Below are 21,793 nucleotides of genomic sequence, written 5' to 3' on the forward strand. Positions count from 1 at the left end.
TTGCAATTCTGTAAGAAGTGTGCTGCACAGCACTTAGTTGGATGCACATTTTTAAATTTCTTCAACCAGATAGCAGGTTGGGTAACTTTTAGTGGTCATCTGTCCACCTGAGCCACATAAATCAGAATAAAGCTCCTGAAATCAGCAGAAATTCTTGTCCCTGTGTAGATTCAGGCGCTGGGGAGATTCCACGAGCAGCTAAAAGAGGTGAACCCTTCCCAAACGCTGCTTGTGCTGAGCCCTGGGCGTGTTTTTGTGACATAATTGGATCACTTGAGCTGTGTTTGCAGTGAAGGGGATAAAATTACCATCTGGAGGTTTGGGGTTTTATTTTTTTCATCACTTATGACCACAAATTAATAATGAGTCTGTAGAGCTGGAGGTAGGAGGTGACCAAAATTGCTGTGGCAGCTCTGTGGGTTTTTGGTTTTGCTTGCTGGGTGTTGGTGTGAGGTTTTTGCTATAAACTTGTGTCATATTTTGATATCAGTGGTGTAATATTTCATTTTTTCCCCCTCTTCCCAAGGGCACTTCCCACAAGCTGTGTGCTGTCTCACTCACTGCTTCACATCCTGCTCTGGCAGGTTGATGTCCTGGGAGTATTTCTACAAAAATATTGAGCATTTGGTGGTTTTGGGTAGCCAGGCTTCCCAAAGAAGGAGCAGAGAATGATAAACTGTGAGAGGGGCTAAAGGAGAAGGGATAAATTCCGAAGGCAGCTGGAAAATGAAAACAAACAAGTTTATCCCTGATTATTTGTGGGTGTGAGGCAGAGCTTGTGGAGCCTGGGAAGTGGAAGCTGTGAATTGCAGGGATTATCTGGCCCCAGCGCTGAAAAAGTGTTTTATTAATGATTTAACCTTGGTGGAGCTGAGCTGAGTCGGTGTCCTCACCTGGGAGAGGGAAAATGAGGAAAAGGAGAGGGAAAAATTGAGGGGAAAGAGGGGGAAAACTGAGGGGAAAGAGGGGGAAAAGTGAAGGATGGGAGAGAGAAAACTGAGGGGTGGGAGGGGGAAAAGGAGAGGGAAAAATTGAGGGGTCAGAGGGGGGAAAGTGAAGGGTGGGAAAGGGAAAACTGAGAAAATGAGGAGAAGGAGAGGGAAAACTGAGGGGTGGGAGAGAGAAAATGAGAGGTGGGAGGGGAAAAATTGAGGGGTGGGAGGGGGAAAATTGAGGGGAAAGAGAAAGAAAACTGAGGGGTGGGAGAGAGAAAATGAGGGGTGAGAGGGGGAAAAATTGAGGAGAGGGAGGGAGAAAATTGAGGGGAGAGAGAGAAAAAACTGAGGGATGGGAGGGGGAAAATGAGGGAAAACTGAGGGGTCAGAGAGGGAAACTGAGGGGAGGGAGAGGAAAAACTGAGGAGAGGGAGAGGGAAAACTGAAGGGTGAGAGGGAAAAACTGAGGGGAGGGAGAGAGAAAAACTGAGTGAAAACTGAGGGGTGGGAGAGGAGAACTGAGGGGTGAGAGGGAAAAATTGAGGGATCAGAGAGGGAAAAACTGAGGGGAGAGAGAGAAAATGAGGGGTGGGAGGGGAAAAACAGGGATGGGAGAGGAAAACTGAGGGGTCAGAGGGGAAAACTGAGGGGAAGGAGGGGGAAGAACTGAGGGATGGGAGGGGGAAAAACTGAGGGAAAACGGAGGGGTTAAAGATGGAAAACTGAGGGGTCAGAGAGGGAAAACTGAGTGGAGGGAGAGGGAAAATTAGGGGAGGGAGAGGAAGAATTCAGGGATGGGAGAGGGAAAACTGAGGAGTCAGGGAAAAGTGAGGGGAGGGAGAGGGAAACAGAGGGATGGAAGAGAGAAAATGAAGGGTGAGAGGGGGAAAACAGGGATGGGAGAGGAAAACTGAGGGGTCAGAGAGGGAAAAACTGAGGGGAGAGAGGAAAAACTAAGGGATGGGAGGGGGAAAAACTGAGGGAAAACTGAGGGGAGGGAGGGGGAAAATGAGGGGAGGGAGGGGGAACAACTGAGGGGTGGGAGAGGAAAAAGTGAGGGGTGGTAGAAGGAAAATGAGGGGTGAGAGGGGAAAATTGAAGGGTCAGGAAAAAACTGAGGGGAGGGAGGGGGAAAGCTGAGGAGTGGTAAAAAGGTGGTAAAAGGGAGGGAAAGGTAAAAACAGAGCTGTGTGTGGTGCTGTGGGGACACCCAGGTGTCCCCTGGATGTGTCCCCAACTCTGGACATTGCCAGTATATTTTAAATATGCTTTATAATATATTAACTTGTTGCATTTTTACAGGTTTTTTTGTATAGTAAAAATTTTTGGGAACTATTTAGTATGGTTGCTTTTTGGGTTTGCTTTTTTAGAGTATGTGTGTTTTTAAGCTTGTGGTTTTAATTTTTTTATTATTATTTTTTAATTTGGGTGGTGGTTTTGGTTTTTTGTAGTTGGTGAGTGTTGAAAATTGTGTCAGTTGTAGGGTTTTTATTACACATTTATAGGTTGTTATTTTAACTAGGCAGGTAGTTTAAACATACTATTTTAAAAACTTATGTTTAACTTTTGCTATTAGAAGAAAAGAAAAAAAACTTATATTTATACAGCAAAGCTATTTTAACACTATACATACAGCATTTATTCTAATAATTGCAAAAAGCCAACAATATATCACGCACTTCTAACACCCCCAGAACAAAGAGGAGCAGAGCAGACCAACAGTGGCACCCAGTGTTTGTGTGGGATCAGCTCAGAGCTCTTCCCTGCACAGCTCTGCTGGGTCCTGGCAGCTCAGCAAAGCTCCAGCTCTGCTCTTGTTGTGCTGCCTGGAACAGAGACTGGGCAGAGTTAAAGGAATGTGAAAAATTTTGGTAAATTTTAAAAGGTTTAATAAAAATAGGAGATACACATAAAGGGTTAAAACTGTGAAAAACACATTTTATTGTTTTGGTAAAATTTAAAAGGTTTAATAAAAAGATAATAGGAGAGATATGTAAAGAGTTAAAAGTGAAAAACACGTTGTATTGTTTCAGTAAAATTTAAAAGGTTTAATAAAAAAGATGATAGGAGAGATACATAAAGTAAAGGGTTAAAACTGAAAGCCACATTTTATTGTTTTGGTAAAATTTAAAAGGTTTAATAAAAAGATAATAGGAGACAAACATAAAGTAAAGGGTTAAAAAGGCCGGGTTGTTTTGGAAACACTTTTTAAAATACACTTTACAATACATTATCTTGTTGCATATTTATAGTTCTTTATGTATAGTTAAAAATTTTTGGGAACTGTTTAGCATGGTTACTTTTTGGGTTTGCTTTCTTAGAGCATGCATGTTTTTTGACTTGTGGTTTTTATTTTTTTTTTTTTTAATTAATTTTAATTTGGGTGGTGGTCCTGGCCTTTTGTAGCTGGTGAGTGCTGATAATTGTTGTGTCAGCTGCAGGGTTTTTATTACACGTTTACCGGTTGTTATTTTAATTAGGTGGGTAGTTTAAGCACATTATTTTAAAAAAACTTAGGTCTAACTTTGCTATTAGAAGAAAAAAAACTTATACAGAAAAATTATTTTAACGTTTTACATATATAGCATTTATTTCAATAGTTGCAAAAAGCCAACAATGCCATGCACTTGTAACAAGGAATAAAGTGGGGATTTATTAAAAGGCTTCAAAGGATTCAGCTTGGGCAGTGCAAGAGCCTGGTCAGGGCTGCACCCCAGATGGGCTCTGAGTCACGAATTTTCACACTTTTATAATTTCTGCTCCCATATTGGGGTTAACTGTGCAATTCAGCTCCAGGTTCTGCAGCCCCATCCTCCCAGATTCTCTCCTCAATTCGCTGCTGTTTGCACTGAAATCCTTGGTGATGGACTAAGGGTCATTGGTTCTGGGGCTGGAAAAGGATTTTTGTCTGACTAAACTATGAGGAGAACTTGCTAACACTTTATATGAACTTCAGAGTCATGTACAGAAACTGGAAAATAGAGCTAAAACTGAAATATCAGTGTGGTGATGGTGCTGCTGCTGCTCTGGGCTGGGCTCTGGTGCTGCACTTTGTGCTCCCCACTGAGAAAAAATGAGAAAAAAGAGAAAGTGTTTTTGTTTTACAAACTGTGGGCCTGATGGTGGAAAAGTTCAGGTATGGAGAGGTGAAAGAAGCAATGGGAATAATCACAAATTCTGTAGGAATTTCACTGATTGGCGCAGAATGTTACTCACTCAAACTGTGCTAAATCCCTGGATTTTGAGGAAAAAAAAGAACACAAGGAAATGAAAAAGGGGGTTTGTATTAGGAGATTTGGGAAATCTGTGTCTCTCAAGTATCTCAGCCAGAGAGAGGGAAATGCAGCTGAGAAATTGGGATAAAAAGGAGGCAGTGTCCTCTAAAAACTGGAGAGACCCCATGGGCAATGCCCCATGGCCTCTCCCTTTATTCCAATAAAGTTACAGGATCTCTCTGGCTCCTTTCTGGACACCTCTGGTGTTTGTGGATTCATTTTCCTGGCACCATGGAATGGTTAAACCCAGCTCAGGGAGGGAGAGAGGGAATGTGGAACCCCCTCCTCCCTGGGGAAAGGTTTTGAGAGTCACTCTGCAGCTGCTAAATGCCAGTTCAGTGGAGCCTTTAAACACACACCTAAAGCCATTCCTGCTCTGCAAAACACTCCAGCACCTCCTTCCAGTTAAGCTGAGCTCAAGTGTTGTGGCATTGAAGCTGGAGCTGTTCAGGGGGATAAACCCAGCCCTGAGGAGGGTCCTGGGGCAGCCCAGGGTGGGGAGGTGGCTGAGATCTGTCAGGGTGGGGCTGTTGGGCACAGGGCTCCTGTAGCCACGTTTCTGTATTTCCCACAAGTGCTCAGACACCAGGGGATGGTCTTGTGAGATGCCAGCTAGTGTTCCTGTCAGTGTGAAAATACACAATTATAAACAAGAGTATTGAATCCAAAGTAAAGCATGGACATGAGACGCAGGAAAATAAAATTATTTCATTCTATTTGTTTAAATCACTTTGTTGTAAAATTGTTAATTTTTTTGTTTTATTATTTCTTTTCACTATAATCATGAATTGTATCCACTTTTGTGTGTAAAGCAGGCTTGTCACTGCTGTTACCTGCTTGCTAGGAGTGTAAAACATCTTCAAGCCTTGTCCAGACCTGGTGGGGGCTTGTAGCCACTGCTGCACAGTCTCAAACTGCCAGACAGGAGGGTTAGGTTGGAGAATGGGGAGAAATTCCTCCTTGTGAGGGCTGGGATGGAATCCCCAGAGGAGTTGTGGCTGCCCCTGGATCCCTGGAAGGGTCCAAGGCCAGCTTGGAACAGCCTGGGAGAGTGGGAGGTCAGGATCCTGGGGTTTGTGTCTCCATTCCATGATTGTGGGGGTTGTGTCTATTCTGGGATTTGTGTCTCCATTCCATGACCATGGAATTTGTGTCTCCATTGCATGATTGTGGGGATTTGTGTCTCCATTCCATGACTGTGGGAGTTGTGTCTCCATTCCACAATCCTGGGATTTGTGTCCCCATTCCATGATTGTGGGATTTGTGTCTCCATTCCATGCTCCTGGAGTTTGTGTCTCTATTCCACAATCCTGGGATTTGTGTCTCCATTCCATGACCATGGAATTTGTGTCCCCATTCCATGATTGTGGGGATTTGTGTCTCCATTCCATGCTCCTGGGATTTGTGTCTCCATTCCATGATTGTGGGATTTGTGTCTCCATTCCACAATCCTGGGGTTTGTGTCTCCATTCCATGATGATGGGATTTGTGTCTATCCTGGGATTTGTGTCTCCATTCCATGTTTGTGGTATTTGTGTCTCCATTCCATGCTCCAGGGATTTGTGTCTCCATTCCATGATTGTGGGATTTGTGTCTCCATTCCATGATCATGGATTTGTGTCTCCATTCCATGATCATGGATTTGTGTCTCCATTCCATGCTCCTGGGATTTGTGTCTCCATTCCATGATCATGGATTTGTGTCTCCATTCCATGCTCCCCACATCCTGCACACACCTGGGATCTTTTCCTCCTGAATTTCCCCAGATCTCACTGCTCTCACGCCTCACATCTTTTGCAATTTCTGCAGAACTGATTTCATCATTATTCTGATTATTTAATCAAATCCAAGCTCATCCTCTCCCAGCCCCTGGGATATTCTGGAAAGTTGCACCAAAGTTGCTCAGAAGTTGCTGGGGCATGTTCCAGAAAGGGAAATTGAAAACTGACTTTCCAAAAAAGAAAAAAAAATATAAAATCAAACCAAAAAGCCCCAGAAGTACCCCCACAAACAAGATGGATGATGAACCATTTTGGTTGCTATTATCCAAAAGTAACTTTCTGGCTGGTTTTTAGTGAGCAGAGAAATATTGGAGGAGGAAAAAAGTAGTTTCCATTTAGTTTTATCTCTGGCTGTACTGGAAACAAATCATGACACGAAAAAAAAAAAGGGATAAAATGAAATGAAAACGATCCCATTTATTTCCTTTGCTGTAGCACACTCTGGATAGTTCTTGTGAAGATTAAAACTCTTCTGAACTAAAGCAGATTGTGCTAAAACACTGCTAAAAGATCTCAGGCACTCCTGGAGTATCCCTGGGGTGCTTGGGCCAGAAGTTATGGATGCAGAGTGAGAGGAAATGGCTCTGTGTGGATCTCTGCTCCACCTCCGTGGCTGTCCACTTAATTTTTGAGTTGTGATGGGAATCTTAGGGATATTCTCCTTAAAAAATCTGGTTTTCCCTTGAATTTCTAGGATCAGTGCAGGCTGGCTCCCTGTCCTGTCTCTCCTGTTGATTCCCATGGATATCTTGATTTCCAACCCCCCCAAAAATCCAGGAAAGGCAGGAAAATGCAAAAAAAAATTTAAAAATCAGAGTGGGGATTAATTTGGAGCCGTGTGTGCAGCGCTGCCTGAGCCAAGTGCTTGAGGTCAATGGTTTTGTTATTTTTGTGTGCTCCGTGGGATTTATGAATTATTGCTGCTCTGGCAGGGCCTGCCTCGCCCTCCTTCCTCTTTTTATTAGGGATGGAAATTAGTGGGGAATGCAGAGATGTGATGTACAGCCTCATATCATCCAAGTTGTGCTACTTGATAAGATTTCAAGGTTAGAACAATGATAGCGTGGAAATCTGCGTCGTAAAGCAGCCCGGGTAATTCAAGCCATAAAAAAGCTGCTTTTAGAGATGTAAATGGGGTAATAGAGCAGAGCTGCACACTCTAAACCTCAGCTTGCTTCATATTCCTGCAACACCAACAGAGAAAATGGAGCTGGAGATTAATTGGAATAGGAAACAGGGAAGGTTTCTCCTCAGGGGGTGAGGATGGATTTGGGTTTTGTTTGGAATAGGTCAAGGAGCTGATGGTGAGCAAGGAGAGGAGCATCGCTTTATTTTTAATATTTTTTTTTCCTTTTCTTTCCCTGCTGACAATGAGAGCTTTGGGGGCTTGGGAGAGGCTGATGTAATTAGGCTGAATGTGTTGTGATGGTGGGACTCTCGCCAAGGATGCGTTGAGTCACATCTAATGACTTAAAAACTCCTAATTAATTTCGAATGAACTGGAACAAGGAGGCTCAGCTTGACGAGCACCAGGTTGTGAAAGCTCCTGACGTTGAAAACTCGCAGTGGAGCCATCCTGGGATGAGGAGAGTTGGGAGCAGGTTAAAAGGAGCAGAAAGAAATGGATGCAGGAGCTAAAGGAGGGTGGGAGGAAGATTCTGGGGTAGAGCAGCAATTCCAGGAGCTCTGCAGCAGCTCACAGTTCAAAGGAGCAGGGAGAAAGGGAGGTAAAAAATGAAAATCAGTGGGTGAGATGAGGCTGGTGGTGCAGGTCAGCAGTTCTGGGAGCTGTGCAGCAGCTCCTGGGAATGGGTGATGGAAATGACTCAAATCTCAGGTTTCCATTCCAGTTTCAGTTCATTTTAGGTGGCACCCTGTGGGATCTGGGAGTCAGAGCTGCTCTGGTACTCAGCAGAGGATAAAAAGGATAAAAGTGTGGGTGAAGGAGGATCCTGGTGCTCCCAGGGTGAAATCTCAGGATCACGGAGGGGTTTGGGTTGGAAGGAACCTTGAAGCTCTTTGTGTTCCACCTGCAGCCAGGATGGAGGGTGAGCCACAAATCCCAGGAATCCCTGAGCATCCAGAGGATGGGACTGAAGGGACCCAAACTTGAAGAGAAAAGTTTCAAAGCAGAGATGGCATTTATTTAAAAGTCACTTATTGAAAAGCAGAGCTGTGGAGCAGGAGGGCTGGGCAGGGGCTGCTTTGTGCCCACCTGAATGGCTGAGTGCTTTGAGGGCTGATTGAAATCTGTGGGTGTGGGAGAGCTCCAGGTCCTGGTGGCTTTATCAGGTTTATCCCTGACTGTTTTCTGTGGGAATATCTATGGTGATGGGCAGGATGGTCAGGACAAACGGAGAGATCTCTATAGGCAGGGTTTTTAGTTTGCAGTTTATTGTAAAGGGCAATAAACTGGGTAAAAAGGGCAGAAGGAGAGTGGTAGGGCTCTGAGTAAGAGGACAAAATAAGAGTTAAGAGTTGAGAGATTAAGAGAGTTAAGAAAAAAAATAAAGAGCTAAGAGAAAAAATAAAGAGCTAAAAGAAGGAATAAAGAGCTAAAAGAAAGAATAAAGAGCTAAGAGAGAGAATAAAAAGCTAAAAGAGCAAGTTTCCCGTCACAATATAATAAATTGTCTTCTATGTTAAATATTCTAGTTTCCACTAACTAATCTAATACAAGATACAAATTGTCTAACATTTGCATACAACCTATAGAAATCGCTATATTACCATGTTTTACTGCTTTCTTATCTCTAAACCTTGTATTGGTCCTTTCCTGTTATGCCTGGAGAGGGTCTCTGTTGGTTCTTTAGTATTTGTAGCCTCTGGCATTATCTAAACAAAAAAAAGGCCTTCAAGCACCCACATTGCTGCTCTCAGCCCCACAGTCAAAAACTGCTGTCATTTCTATCTCATTATGGTTTCCCTATTCTCAAAATCCTTTGCTGGACAATCACATTTATAAGATTTTCCTAATTCACCTCCCCAGCAGTTTTCCATGTCCTGGCACACGATGATTTTTGCTGAGAGGTGCCACCTGTGCATCAGGTCGCTGTCACCTCGTGTGACACCGTGGCTGTGCTGGCCTTGGACACCCCAGACCTGAGCCCTGGGACAGTGACATTGGAGGTGCCCCTGCACCAGGATGATCCCATTGCCTTTCCTCTGCCGTAAAATCACATCAGGCTTGGCAGCTCTTCAGATGCAGACAAATGAACTCAACTGCTCTGAATTCATCATGGGAAGGAACAGACTCGGCTACAAAATGAGTAACAGGACCTTCCCTTCATGGCCACAGAGCTGCTCCGTGGCTGTGCTCATTTCCATACAATCATTGGGAAATATTCCCTTGATTGCTGGGAGCAAAGCTTCCATGGGGAGAGGGGGGAAACAAAAAATCCCTGCTCCTAATCTGCAGTGCAGTTGGTAAATGGGGAAGGCAGAGCTTTAATGACATCATTCTGGGTGATATCTGAGGTAAATAATCCAGTTCTGTTAATCCCTGCAGCAGTCAGGGCTCTGCTGGTGGAGGCAGCCAAGGGTGAGATATAATATAGTAAAAATGTATGTATAATAAAAAATATAATAAATATACATAATAAAAATACAATATAATATAATATAATATAATATAATATAATATAATATAATATAATATAATATAATATAATATAATATAATATAATATAATAACATTACAATACTATTATATTATTATATTTTATATTATTATATATTTATTATTTATTATTATATTACTAATTATGTTATAACATATAACATAACATGCTGTTATCTCTGCTCAGGGCTGTTGGAGCAGAATCCCAAATCCCTGGAAGCAGAGGCTGCAGCAGCTCAGGGAGTTGCTCAGCAGGGATCCCAAGGCCTGGGGACAGTCAGGGGTTCCAAGGACACCCCCAGACCCTTGGACCCCTCCTGATCTGCTGGGGGATTCTCAGGGAGGACAGAGCTGGGAAGGTTCTGGAGCTCCAGAGGAGGAAAAGAGGCTCAGGGAGAGCCTTGGCCCACTCCACACTCCCTGCCAGGAGGTGCCAGACTCTGCTCCAGGTGACAAGGAAAGGAAATGGCCTCGAGGGCAGTTCCAGTTTGATATTAGGAAAAGTTTCTTGCTGGAAGTTTTGGCCAGCACTGGAAGATTTTTGGGAGTGGAGTCACTGAGAAAAGTGTGGGTGAGGAGTTGAGGACATGGCTCAGTGGGGGTTGGAATTGGGGGCCTTGGGGACCTTTTGCAGCCCAGAGCAGGCTGGAATTCTCTGAAGTTCCAGAGTCCTTGGACCCTGCTCCTCCCCTCTCAGAAGGATTTCAGCAGGTCTGACCATGTGGATCCAGACTGGTTTGGGTGGGAAGGGCCCTAAAGCTGATCCCAAAATCCCATCCCAAAATCCCATCCCAAAATCCCATCCCATCCCATCCCAAAATCCCATCCCATCCCATCCCAAAATCCCATCCCATCCCATCCCAAAATCCCATCCCATCCCATCCCATCCCAAAATCCCATCCCATCCCAAAATCCCATCCCAAAATCCCAAAATCCCAAAATCCCAAAATCCCATCCCAAAATCCCAAAATCCCATCCCAAAATCCCATCCCATCCAGGGGCCCCTCCACCATCCCAGGCTGCTCCAAGCCCTTCCCAACCCAATCAGAGATTCCCTGGGCACAGGTTCTGCCCCTTGAGTGAACCCTCACCTGGGCAGCTCTGGCTGTAACCCCAACCCCTCTGGAATCATTTCTTTCTCTCCATGAGCAGGAATTTGAAAATCTCCTTCTCTCCTGCACTTGGGTGGTTTAAAAACCCCAATCCCCAGGGCAGTGTGGGGTTAATGCTGCTGCCCCCAAAGCTGCTGTGCCTCCCTTCCTGGAACACGATCTGAAATGTGCAGGCAGCCCACTGAAGCAGAATTTTAATCTGAAATCTGTTTTTCAAGTCTGATTTTAAGATCCCATGCAGGTCAGGGTTGTCTGATTCTTCACAGTTCATTAAGTAGAGAGCAGCTCGTGGTAGAGATTGACTTTTAAAAATGATGGATTTTTATTTATAGCCAAGTTCTACTCATTAATTTTAAAGGATGGAAGCATAAAAGCAGGAATGGGTTCATTTAAAAAAAAAAAAAGTGACATTGGTAATTTAATTAAATTGGGGGTTTGAGTATCATTACAGAAAATGAAACCTTAGTTCTGGGCTGCTTTTCCACCCGTTTGGATTTGACAGCAGCCCCTGCTCCCAGAACCTGCCTGGGCAGGAACAGTTCCAGCTGGAACTTCCCAGCCCCAGGGGCTCTGGGGGAGGATGTAAATTGTGAGTTTGGGGAGAATAAATGGTGCCAGGAGCTGGGATCTGCCCCTGCTGCTGTGCAGGGAGGGGCTGGGGGTGGCTGGAGCCTTGGGCTGGGCTTGGGGACACTCAGGGGTGATCAGAGATTAGAGGAATGGCTGGAAACCCCAAAACTGGGCTTGGGGACACTCAGGGGTGACCAGAGATTAGAGGAATGGCAGAAAACCCCAAAACTGGGCTTGGGGACAGTCAGGTGTGAGCAGAGCTCATGGGCACAGCAGAAAACCCCAAAACTGGGCTTGGGGACAGTCAGGAGTGACCAGAGCTCACAGGGACAGCAAAAACCCTCCCGGAAACCCCAAAACTGGGCTTGGGATCACTCAGGGGTGAGCAGACCTCATGAGCACAGCAGAAAACCCCCAAACTGGGCTTGGGGACACTGAGGTATGATCAGAGGGACAGCAGAAAAACCCCAAAACTGGGCTTGGGGACAGTCAGGTGTGATCAGGGATCAGAGGGATGGCTGGAAAACCCCAAAACTGGGCTTGGGGACACTCAGGGGTGACCAGAAATCAGAGGGACAACTAAAACCCTCCTGGAAACCCCAAAAACTGGGCTTGGGATCACTCAGGTGTGACCAGAGCTCATGACACAGCAGAAAACCCCAAAACTGGGCTTGGGGACACTCAGGTGTGATCAGAGGGACAGCTGAAAACCCCAAAACTGGGCTTGGGGACACTCAGGGGTGACTAGAGCTCACAGGGACAGCAAAAACCCTCCTGGAAACCCCAAAACTGGGCTTGGGGACAGTCAGGTGTGATCAGGGATCAGAGAAATGGCTGGAAAACCCCAAAACTGGGCTTGGGGACACTCAGGTGTGACCAGAGCTCATGGGCACAGCAGAAAACCCCAAAACTGGGCTTGGGGACACTTAGGGGTGACCAGAGCTCAGCAGAAAACCCCAAAACCTGATTTGAAGCAGCTCAGGACTGCATCTGGACATGCCACAAAAATAAATCCAACTGATGTTTAATTTCAGAATTTCCAGGACTGGGTTGACCACAAACCCAGGTGGTCTCTCTGGGAGCAGGGAGCTGGGATTTGGGATTAATTTGGGATTAACCCTTCGTTCCCCTCCTGTCAGGGATACAGAGGAACCCCCCATTCCAAAGCCCAGGGCAGGATTTGCATCAGCACTGAGGATTTATGTCCCATTTCCCCAGCTCCAGCTCTGGCTGGGTTTTATCCCTCTCCATGTGTGCCAGGGCATCATTTCCCTTTTCATCTCCCCCTTTCCCTTGGCAGGGCTGCAGAGCAGAGCTCCCTCTGCTCGTGGAAATTCATCCCTGACAAACTCATTTTCCATCACAGAGTGTGAGCAGGGCCCTCCCCTGCTCTCCCAGCCCTAATGAAGAGGAACCATCGCAGGAGATGCTGCACAAGGGGCTGATTTCAGTTTGATGAAGTCATTTTTAGGCCTGGTTGTCTTTGCTTGGGTTTCTCATCAGCCTCTAAAAGGGCGATTGGAGCCGATCTCTTTTGGAGTGGCTCGTGGAAACCTGGGGGGTTTATTTAAATTCCCTGCAAGTGCTGTGCAGAGGCACTGCCTGAGGATTTATTGGCATTTCAGCTGCAGCTTTCCCATCTTAGATTGGAGTATCCAACATTTCCCCTGGTTTTGTTGGGCTCTGTTGTGCCTTTAGTGGAGCTGGGTCCAGCTGTGTTTGATATAAGTGTGTGAAATCTGGATTAAACACTGGGAATTATAAATCCTGGTGAACTGAAATGTTGGGTTTTTTTTGCCAGGTAATCTGTTTTGGGTGGATTTAAGGTGTAAAACAACCCTGCTGAAAAAAATGTGATCTCTGGATTTAATCAGCTCAAGCTATGTAAGTTAGTGAAATCAAGTTATATAAAAATGGGTGGAGGAGAGTTCAGTAATGAGAAGAAATTCCTCCCTGTGAGGGCTGGGATGGATTTCCCAGAGAAGCTGTGGCTGCTCCTGGATCCCTGGAAGTGTCCAAGGCCAAGTTGGAGCAGCCTGGGATTGTGGAATTTGTCCCTGCCCATGGAATGGGGTGACAGGAGAAGATCCTTAAATTCCTTCCCAACCCAAACCATTCCATGATTATCCAGAAGATCAAGCACCAGCCACAGCTGATCCTAAATTTCCTTCCTGTGGTTTAGAAATTGCTCAGACTGGTCAGGAAGGAGAGGATCTTGTTGACTCAGCAGCTTGGGAAGGGATTTTTATTTTCTTTATGTGGGTATTTGGTAGAAATAATATTTAAACATTGAATCTGAGGGGTCTGATGAGTTCTGGTACAACACCAGGCAAGTTTGGAGGTTGCTCACATTGATTATTCCATTTTCAGTGATGATTATTCTATTTTAACTGAGAATAGATTCTACTTTAACCAAGGATTTATTCTATTTTAGCCGAGGATTTATTCTAACTGAGGATTTCCCTCCATCCTGTACCATTTCCCTGTCCCTGTGTGGAAAAGGAGGTTCACTTTCCTTGTAAAATTTAAAAAGTTTAATAAAAACCAGTAAGAGACAAACTATAAAGCAAAGGTTATAATGGCCTGGTGCTTGGCGTTCACCAAGAGCACCCCTGCTGGTTTGGAGACACCCCTTAAATCCATCAACCCACTGCATGTTCATAGACCCATCACACATTTTCAAATTTTTCTACAAACTCAAGCTATTTTCCATATTCCAGGAGCTGTTGTACATGGCCACTCCTTGAGTCTGCCTTTTTAGATCACATGTGTTTCTTGGCTGTGTTTTTAATTTATTTTTCTTATCAGTCTTAATTTGGGCTGTGGTCTTCAATTTCTACAGATGGTCGGTGCTGGTAGCTGGTGTGTAATTGTTTGGAAGCAAAACCAGTGAGAGACTCCAAGTCAGAAATATAATTTAATAATTAAAAAATGTAAAATAAAATACATGCAATAAAATACATGTATTTTTTCTATAAAGAAAACCAGTGCCAGAGTGAGAACACAATCTGACCCCACTGGTCAGGGTGGTGGGAGCAGTCCAGATGAAGTGCTCCTCTTGGAGTTGTGATCTTGTAGAAAGGTCTGGAAGCTCCTGTCCTTTGGGATCCAGTGGAAAAGGCTGCTCTGATGTTCCAAATCTCAGTTTTTATCTGGGTAGGAAAGGTTTGGCTCCTCCCCCTGGCTGGAGCATCTCCCCATGGGATGATGGAATTTTATCAGCCATGCCCTGGGACTCAGTGGCCATGAACAGGAGAGATCTCCTGGAGGGAGGATGGGCTGTGCAAAGATAAAGAACACTGCCCCAGCTGGTTTAACAGCTCCCATTAACAGGAGATATCCCACAGAGATCAGGATCACTGCCCCAGCTGGTTTATAAAATCTGACCCATGAACAGGAGAGATCCCCTGTGGGAATAAAGACCATTGTCCCAGCTGGTGATAGAACACAAACTTTTGGGCACATCTTTACATTCTAACCTGGGACTGGGTGTCTTCACTGGGTGTTACCCAACCAAGCAGGCATTTCACTTATTACAAAGACCTTTTATGTTACTCCTAAAGAAAACTGTACCTTAAAAACCATTTAAACCCCCCACATCCAGCATCCACTCTGATATTTGCAAAAAGCCAATACCATAATACGTATTTCTAACGCCTTAATATGTATTTCTGCATTTCTGACACCTTAATATGTATTTCTGACACTTTAGTATGTATTTAAACATTTTAATTCCTGTTTATGACCAGCCCTGCTTGCCTTGCAGCCCTGCCCAGCCACACGTGCGGGAACCCGGGGCGGCTGCAGAACGGGGTGCAGCAAGGAACCACCTTCAACATCGGGGACAGGGTCAGGTACAGCTGCAACCCCGGCTTCTTCCTGGAGGGCCACGCCCTGCTCACCTGCCAGGCCAGCTCGGGCCATGGAGCCTCCTGGGATTTCCCTCTCCCCGTCTGCCGAGGTAAGGAGATCCCCCAAGATCCCTCTTGAAAGGGGGGATGGTTTTAAATTGAAATAAAGTAGGTGCAGATTAAATATTAGGAGGAAATTTCTCCCTCTGAGGGTGGTGAGGGGCTGGGATGGGTTTTCCAGAGAAGGTGTGGCTGCACCTGGATCCTGGAAGTGTCCAAAGCCAGGTTGGAGCAGTCTGGGATCATGGAAGGTGTCACTGGCCATGGGATGGGAAATGAGATGATCCTTAAGCTCCTTCCCAACCCACACCAATCATAATTCCATCATTATCCAAAAAATCGAGCACCTACAGGTTATCCAGCTGCAACACTGGAAATGGGACTGGATTTTCTGCTTTCTTTCCAGTGCCAGATTCCCTCTCCTGTGGCACATGCCAGGGTGATGGTGGTGCTGTGCAGGGCTGGGATGTTCCCTGCCCTGGCAATGCTGTAGGGGAACTAAAAGCTGCCCTTGGATTGAAAACAATTCCCAACTCCCTGCCAGTTTAGGGGCAGGGAAACTTCAAATTCCTTTAGCAGTCCAGAGAGTGCCTTGCTAATTGTGCTCCCAGGAGAGTCTGTAAATACACAAATCTCTGTGTTGTTCTACCAAAAACATTTGCTGCTACTCTTCAAGTCTCTTCCCTCGATTCCTTGTGTACTTCAGCAGAGCAGCTCCTATTGATTCTTTTTATTGACTCTGCCTGTGCAATCAATCAGCCCCTCGAAGCTGGGCCGTGGAGCTGCAGCTGAAAGTGAGCAAATATTGTTTGCTTGGGATGTTTTTAATGTTCCCTTGGATCGCTTACAAGGCACAGAGATGTTTTGTGCCTCTCACTGGGGTTTTTTTTGGGCACTTCCCGGCTGGTTTGGGGCCAGGAATGTTTGGGGAGTGTGAGGAGAGGCTCAGGGTGACTTGAGAGAGGGCTGCTTGTCCCTGGTGGCTTTTATGATCAATTATGATGTTTTTCTCTGCTTAGCTGTCAAATTAGGACGGTCTTTGTCACTTTTGTAATACATTTCTTTTGTTTTTGAGTTTCACTGGAGGTGAAAATACTCTCAGAACCAAGGGATGAAGGATCATTGATTCCCTGCACAGACACCCCAAAATCCCACCCTGAGAGCAGTGTCCAAACTCTCCTGGAGCTTTGGGGATGTTCCCATTCCCTGGGGAGCCTGGGCAGCCCCCAGCACCCTCTGGGGGAAGAACCTTGCCCTAAATCCATCCCAATACTCCATCAGGAGAGCTGCAGCCCTCTGAGCTGTGCCCTCACTGCCCCTCCTGCCCCTTCTCCATCCATGGCCCTTCCCTGGACATTCTAAAGGATGAAATTCCCTGGAATTGGGAATGGGCAAAGCAGCACCTCGTTAGGAGAAAAGGGAATTCCCTGCCTGGATGGAGCAGTCCCCCTGCTCTGACAGCATTTCCCAGAGTCTTCTCCTTGCCCAGCTTCCTTCAGCATTTGTGGAGGAAACCCCAGGGAGGGAGGGATTAATCCTGACCCCAGCTGGTGCTGGAGCTGAGGGTTGGCAGCATTTCCCCTTCTGAGATCCCCTTTCCAGCTGGAGGAAAAGCCCAGTTTTGCATTTCCACCTGAGCTGCCAAACTCGTGTTTGATTTCAGCGCTGCCCTTCCAGCCTGGATCCAGCACTGGGGCTGGTGGCACCTGAGCTGCTCCAGGAAGGAGGAAAATCCAGGGAATGGCTCCAAGGGCAGCACAAAATGTGCTTTTCAGCTGCTCTGGTGGAGCTGTGCCTGCAGCTTCCTGCAGGCAGCCACTTTTTTCTGATGGATTTGGTCCTGGTCCTTCAAGACTTTGCTGTGGAAGTTGCACTTGAAGCGTTTTTTTGGAAGGCAGGAAGGAGAAGTATTCTCCTGGAACGTTTAAATCTTGCTCCAGGAAAGCAGCAAGCAGCAAAGCCAGGTTGCAGAGGGTGGGTTTGCACTTCCAGCAGCATCACTGGGCTCCCAGGAGTGTCCCAGTTGTGCTTGGCTGATAAACTGAGGACACAGATTTCTCTTGGACAAAAGGATTTGCATCCTATCAAACAGGTTTTCCCTTTCTTCTGCAGGGAAAAAGATTCTAAAACTCTTGCCTGAAGGAAAACAAATATATTTAATAAATTTAGCTTTCCCTGAGAGCAACAAGATCTTTGTGGCCTGTGTAGATTGTAACAAATTTTGTTAAAATTGCTTTATCGGTCATGGACATTGGGAAGTTTATTAAATGTATTTCTAGGTGTTATTTCATTTCCTAATGGAAGTTGGGGATGGGAGCTTCATAAATTGGGAAGAAAAGTGTTCTCAAGGTGAGCAGGTTAGAACTGGGGAGCTTCTTGGGAACAGACCTGTCCAAGGTCACGTTAAAGGACAATGTTTGGGGACTCTGCCCTTCCCTCTCCTCTCCCCTTCTCTGCAGGACAACAGAGAGGTGTTGGAGGATCCTACACCTGATCCAGGGTTTCTTTCTCCTTTTTCTTTCCTGCTTTTCCCTTGCTTTGTGACGTTTTGTCTCTGTACTGGCGGCTCTGCCTCTGCTCTGGTTTTGATGCGTTGAGAAAATCAAAGAGAAATTTTTTGAAAGAATCAAAGAGAAATTCGTGGTGGGACAGAGGAGGAACCCAGGGCAGGTTTTGCTGGGACAGGAGGGGGTTGGAATGCTGGGCTCACCTTCACCATTCCTCCTCCCTGGGAATTGGCTGCACTCCCTTTACCCAAGCCAGGATAATTCTCTGGAATCCCAAACAAGAATTACAAAATTCTCTTGTAAAGGACACGGCAAACCCAGTGGGAAGGGAAAGCAGCAGGGAATGGCAGGAGGATCAGGAGTGGCTCTGTGAGATGTGTGGGCAGGTTTTATAGAACAGCTGCAAACAGCTGGCTCAGAATTGATCCTCTCAGCAATTCAGGCTCCGTGTGCTGGGCTTGTCCCTGCTGGCCTGGCAGGGGCTGGAAATGCTGGGATCTCCCCAGGGATCCCACCTTGGCTGTGTGGAGGAGAACAGCACCTGGGGCAGGAGTTTTGCTGTGGAATTTGGGAATTTCCCTCCAGAACTGGGAGTCCTGAGTGGCTCTGAAGCCTGGGCTAAACTGGGGTTTATCCCATCCCTAGAAAAATCCCATCCTCGTGTCAGAAATCCCTGGAACGGTCTCCATGTGTGTTTTACACCTTTCCTGCCCAATTCTTTTGCTCTCAGGAGTGAAATGAGGCCACGTTCTGAGCCTGAACAGGGCTTAGGCTGAGCCCCACAAGTCCAGCTGTGTTTTTATCCTGGCAGTTGGAATGCTGGAGGCAGAATCCCCAGCAGGCTCAGGATGCTGCTCCTGTTCTGCCCTCACCTGTGCCAGTGAACCTCCAGCAAAGCAAAGCAAAGCAAAGCCTTGGGAGCACGGAAAACAATCCCAAAACATCCCAATCTGTTGGGAAAACACTTCCATGCACACAGGGAGAAGCCTTTGACCAGAATTTTTGCTGAATTGAAGCAGAACTGGGTTTATGCTTCTGGTGGGAGGCAGAGTAAAAACTCAGCAAAGCCAGAGGAAAAGTTGGGAACATTTGTGGAACTCCATTTTGGGCATATCAAATCTGCATAATCCCATTAAAAGTGCTCTGTCTTGCTGTAACTCCAGCAGCTGCTGAGGCTGTGCTGTGCCCAGAATAATTGGAGAAGATTTTGGATGATTGTAGGATGTGTTGAAGCAATAACAGCTCCTACAAACCGAGGGAGTGTGTGTTTAGAGGTGGATGGGAAGGGAATATATTCCCCATTAAATACCTTTGGCAGTGAAAAAAAATTGTCAAGGAATTAAATTAAGAACTCCCTTCTTAATAATAAATATAATGATAATAAAAAAGCCAAACCACCGTGCCTTTGGCTGGATCCTCAGCTCCTGTGAGTTTGCATAAAAACAGAGTAGTCCTTTATTGAAGAATTGTAATTTGTCATTGAATGAAAATTCTTCAGCCTGTTCTCCATCCTCTCCTGTTCCTTCCAGTCCAAGGGGGTGGACTGGAATTTTCCATGGATCTTTGCAGGTTCCACTGTATATCCTGTGCAGGATGCATCCAAGTTTGAAGGATTTCTTTGGGCCTGAATGAGGAACAAGTGGGGAGATGGTGTCTGACAGGGAAGGGGCTCCTCAGGAGAGCTGGGAGCAGCTCTGGCGCTGGGGCTGTTTAAAATCAATCCCAGAGCTTGGTGGGAAATGAGCCAGCAATTTCCAGGAATGAGCCCCTGGCTGATCCTGATGGATTTTGCATCCCTCCACATCTTCATGCTTAGGAGTGGGCAGTGAACCCTCCCTGAGCAAACCAGGGGGGTTTGGCTGTGACTTTGGGCTGGATTTTTGGGCAGTTCTGGTGTAATGGTTTAGAAAGCAAAATCCAGTGAGAGACTCCAAGTAAGAAATACAATTTAATAGAAAAAAAAAAGATAAAAATAAAATACATGCAATAGTACAAACGAAAAACCATTGCCAGAGTGAGAACACAAGCTGACACCCTGCTAGTCATGGTGGTGGGAGCACTCCAGGTGAAGTGTGATCCTGTAGAAAGTTCTGGTAGCTGTCCTCTGGGATCCAGTGGGAAAGGCTGCTCTGATGTTCCAAATCTCAGTTTTTGTCTGGGTAGGAAATGTTTGGCTCCTCCCCTGGCTGGAGCATCTCCCCATGGGATGATGGAATTTTATCAGCCATGCCCTGGGACTCAGTGGCCATGGACAGGAGAGATCTCCTGGAGGGAGGATGGGCTGTGGAAAGATAAAGAGCACTGCCCCAGCTGGTTTAACAGCTGCCCATGAACAGGAGATATCCCACAGAGATCAGGATCACTGCCCCAGCTGGTTTATAAAATCTGAGCCATGAACAGGAGAGATCCCCTTTGGGAATAAAGACCATTGTCCCAGCTGGGTTAACAGCTGCCCATTAACAGGAGATGTCTCCCATGGAGATCAGGATCACTGCCCCAGCTGGTTTAACAGCTGCTGATAGAACACAAACCTCTGGGCACATCTTTGCATTCTAACCTGGGCCATTGGGGCTCACCCCTCCTGTTTTGCTGCAGCTGACGACGCCTGTGGAGGGACCCTGCGGGGCCAGAGCGGGATCATCTCCAGCCCTCACTTCCCCCTGGAGTATGGCAACAATGCAGACTGCACCTGGACCATCCTGGCCGAGCCTGGGGACACCATTGCTCTGGTTTTCATGGATTTCCAGCTGGAGGATGGATACGATGTCCTGGAAGTCGCTGGCACGGAGGGATCCTCGCTCTGGTAGGTTCCTGCTGGTGTTCATTCCTTGTAGGACACTTGGGGTCGTGGTCAAACTTCACAGGGTGGTCAGAGTGAGAAGTTTGTGCCTGAAGGAGAGGAAATTCCCAATTATTCCCAGTGGCTTCCTTCTGAAATTTGGGATTTGCTTGGCAGACTGCAGTGAGCATTGTTGTCTGCAAGGAGAGTCCGTGGTGTGGCTGGGAAGAAGAAAAAAGAATTTAAAAAACCCAAATAAAATCTCCCAACCTCTGAGAACCCCTCAAAGCCTGCCACACTCAAGCCTTGGTTTTGCTAAATGTTCTGATTATTGCTGAACCTGTTGTTGTTGATGAACTTCTGGAAATGTTTCACCACTTGTCCCTGGGACAGGAGACAGAATTCCAAATGCTCTCAGAAATACTGCTGTGATGTGGGATAAAAGCCAATATTTCCAATATTTCCAATATTTCCAATATTCAGGGGCTACCCCAGTGCCCTGAAGGCAGGAGAGATCAGGAGCTGCAGAGGGAATTTGATGTGTTCCTCCTGTTGGCTTTATGGCAAAGGACTCTGTGATCAAACTGCACTCAGCAAATGGTTAAAAGTCCTGGCTGGCAGCAAGTGGAAGGTCCTGGAAGTTGGATTTAAACCCAGCTTCCCTCTGGAAGGGAAGAATGAAGCATGTGAAATGAGCAGGTGTTGCCTGGGATTATCAGCAGCGAGTTAAATTGTGATTATTTGCGAGGATCCTCTTGCAAATCCCATTTATTGGAGTGATTTATCCTGGCTGGCAATTCTGAGGGAGCAGCACTGGAGTGCTCAGGGTGTATTGATGGGAGGAAAGTTGCCATTTACCATGTACCAATTGTTTACTGTTCCCAGGCCCCCTTGGAAAATTAGATGTTGCTGTTTGATGAAAAAAAGCCCAGGTTGGTTTTATTAGAATGCATTAATATTTTAGGGCACTGTTGGTTTGTAGGCACTCAGCTGTGCTGGCTGGGAAGATGGATGGAGCTGGTTAAGAAACATTATTCAGCCTGGAGGTGTTGCCAGAGCAGAGCTGTGTCTTGTCATGTCAAAAATAAAACAAAGCCTGGCAGAGGGAACCTGCTGGGGAAAAAAAATTAAATAAAATTAAATTAATAAACTCCTCGTAAATACAGCAGGGAAAAAACTTTAAAAGTGCCAGTTGTGGGGAGTGTGAGCCTGGCTTTGAGCTAAGCCTTAAAACTGAGATTAAAGGCTGGTTTAAGTTTTATAGGTGTCACTCTGGGGCTTGTTGGAGGGAGAAATGATGGATT

The 21,793-nt window shown here is 46.0% G+C and overlaps 1 protein-coding gene across 1 annotated transcript in view; it reads left to right on the forward strand.

The window, feature by feature from the left end:
• Window positions 1-20,517, forward strand: part of LOC117007699 (CUB and sushi domain-containing protein 2-like) — an 89,981-nt gene extending 69,464 nt beyond the window's left edge. Inside the window, exons 5-6 of the mRNA XM_033081022.2 lie at window positions 15,059-15,253; window positions 20,306-20,517. Of these exons, the coding sequence (XP_032936913.1) occupies window positions 15,059-15,253; window positions 20,306-20,517 (407 nt within the window). The remainder of the gene's footprint in view (window positions 1-15,058; window positions 15,254-20,305) is intronic.
• Window positions 20,518-21,793: the final 1,276 nt, after the last annotated feature.

Source organism: Catharus ustulatus, chromosome 26 (assembly GCF_009819885.2).
Source record: "Catharus ustulatus isolate bCatUst1 chromosome 26, bCatUst1.pri.v2, whole genome shotgun sequence".
Lineage (NCBI taxonomy): Eukaryota > Metazoa > Chordata > Aves > Passeriformes > Turdidae > Catharus > Catharus ustulatus.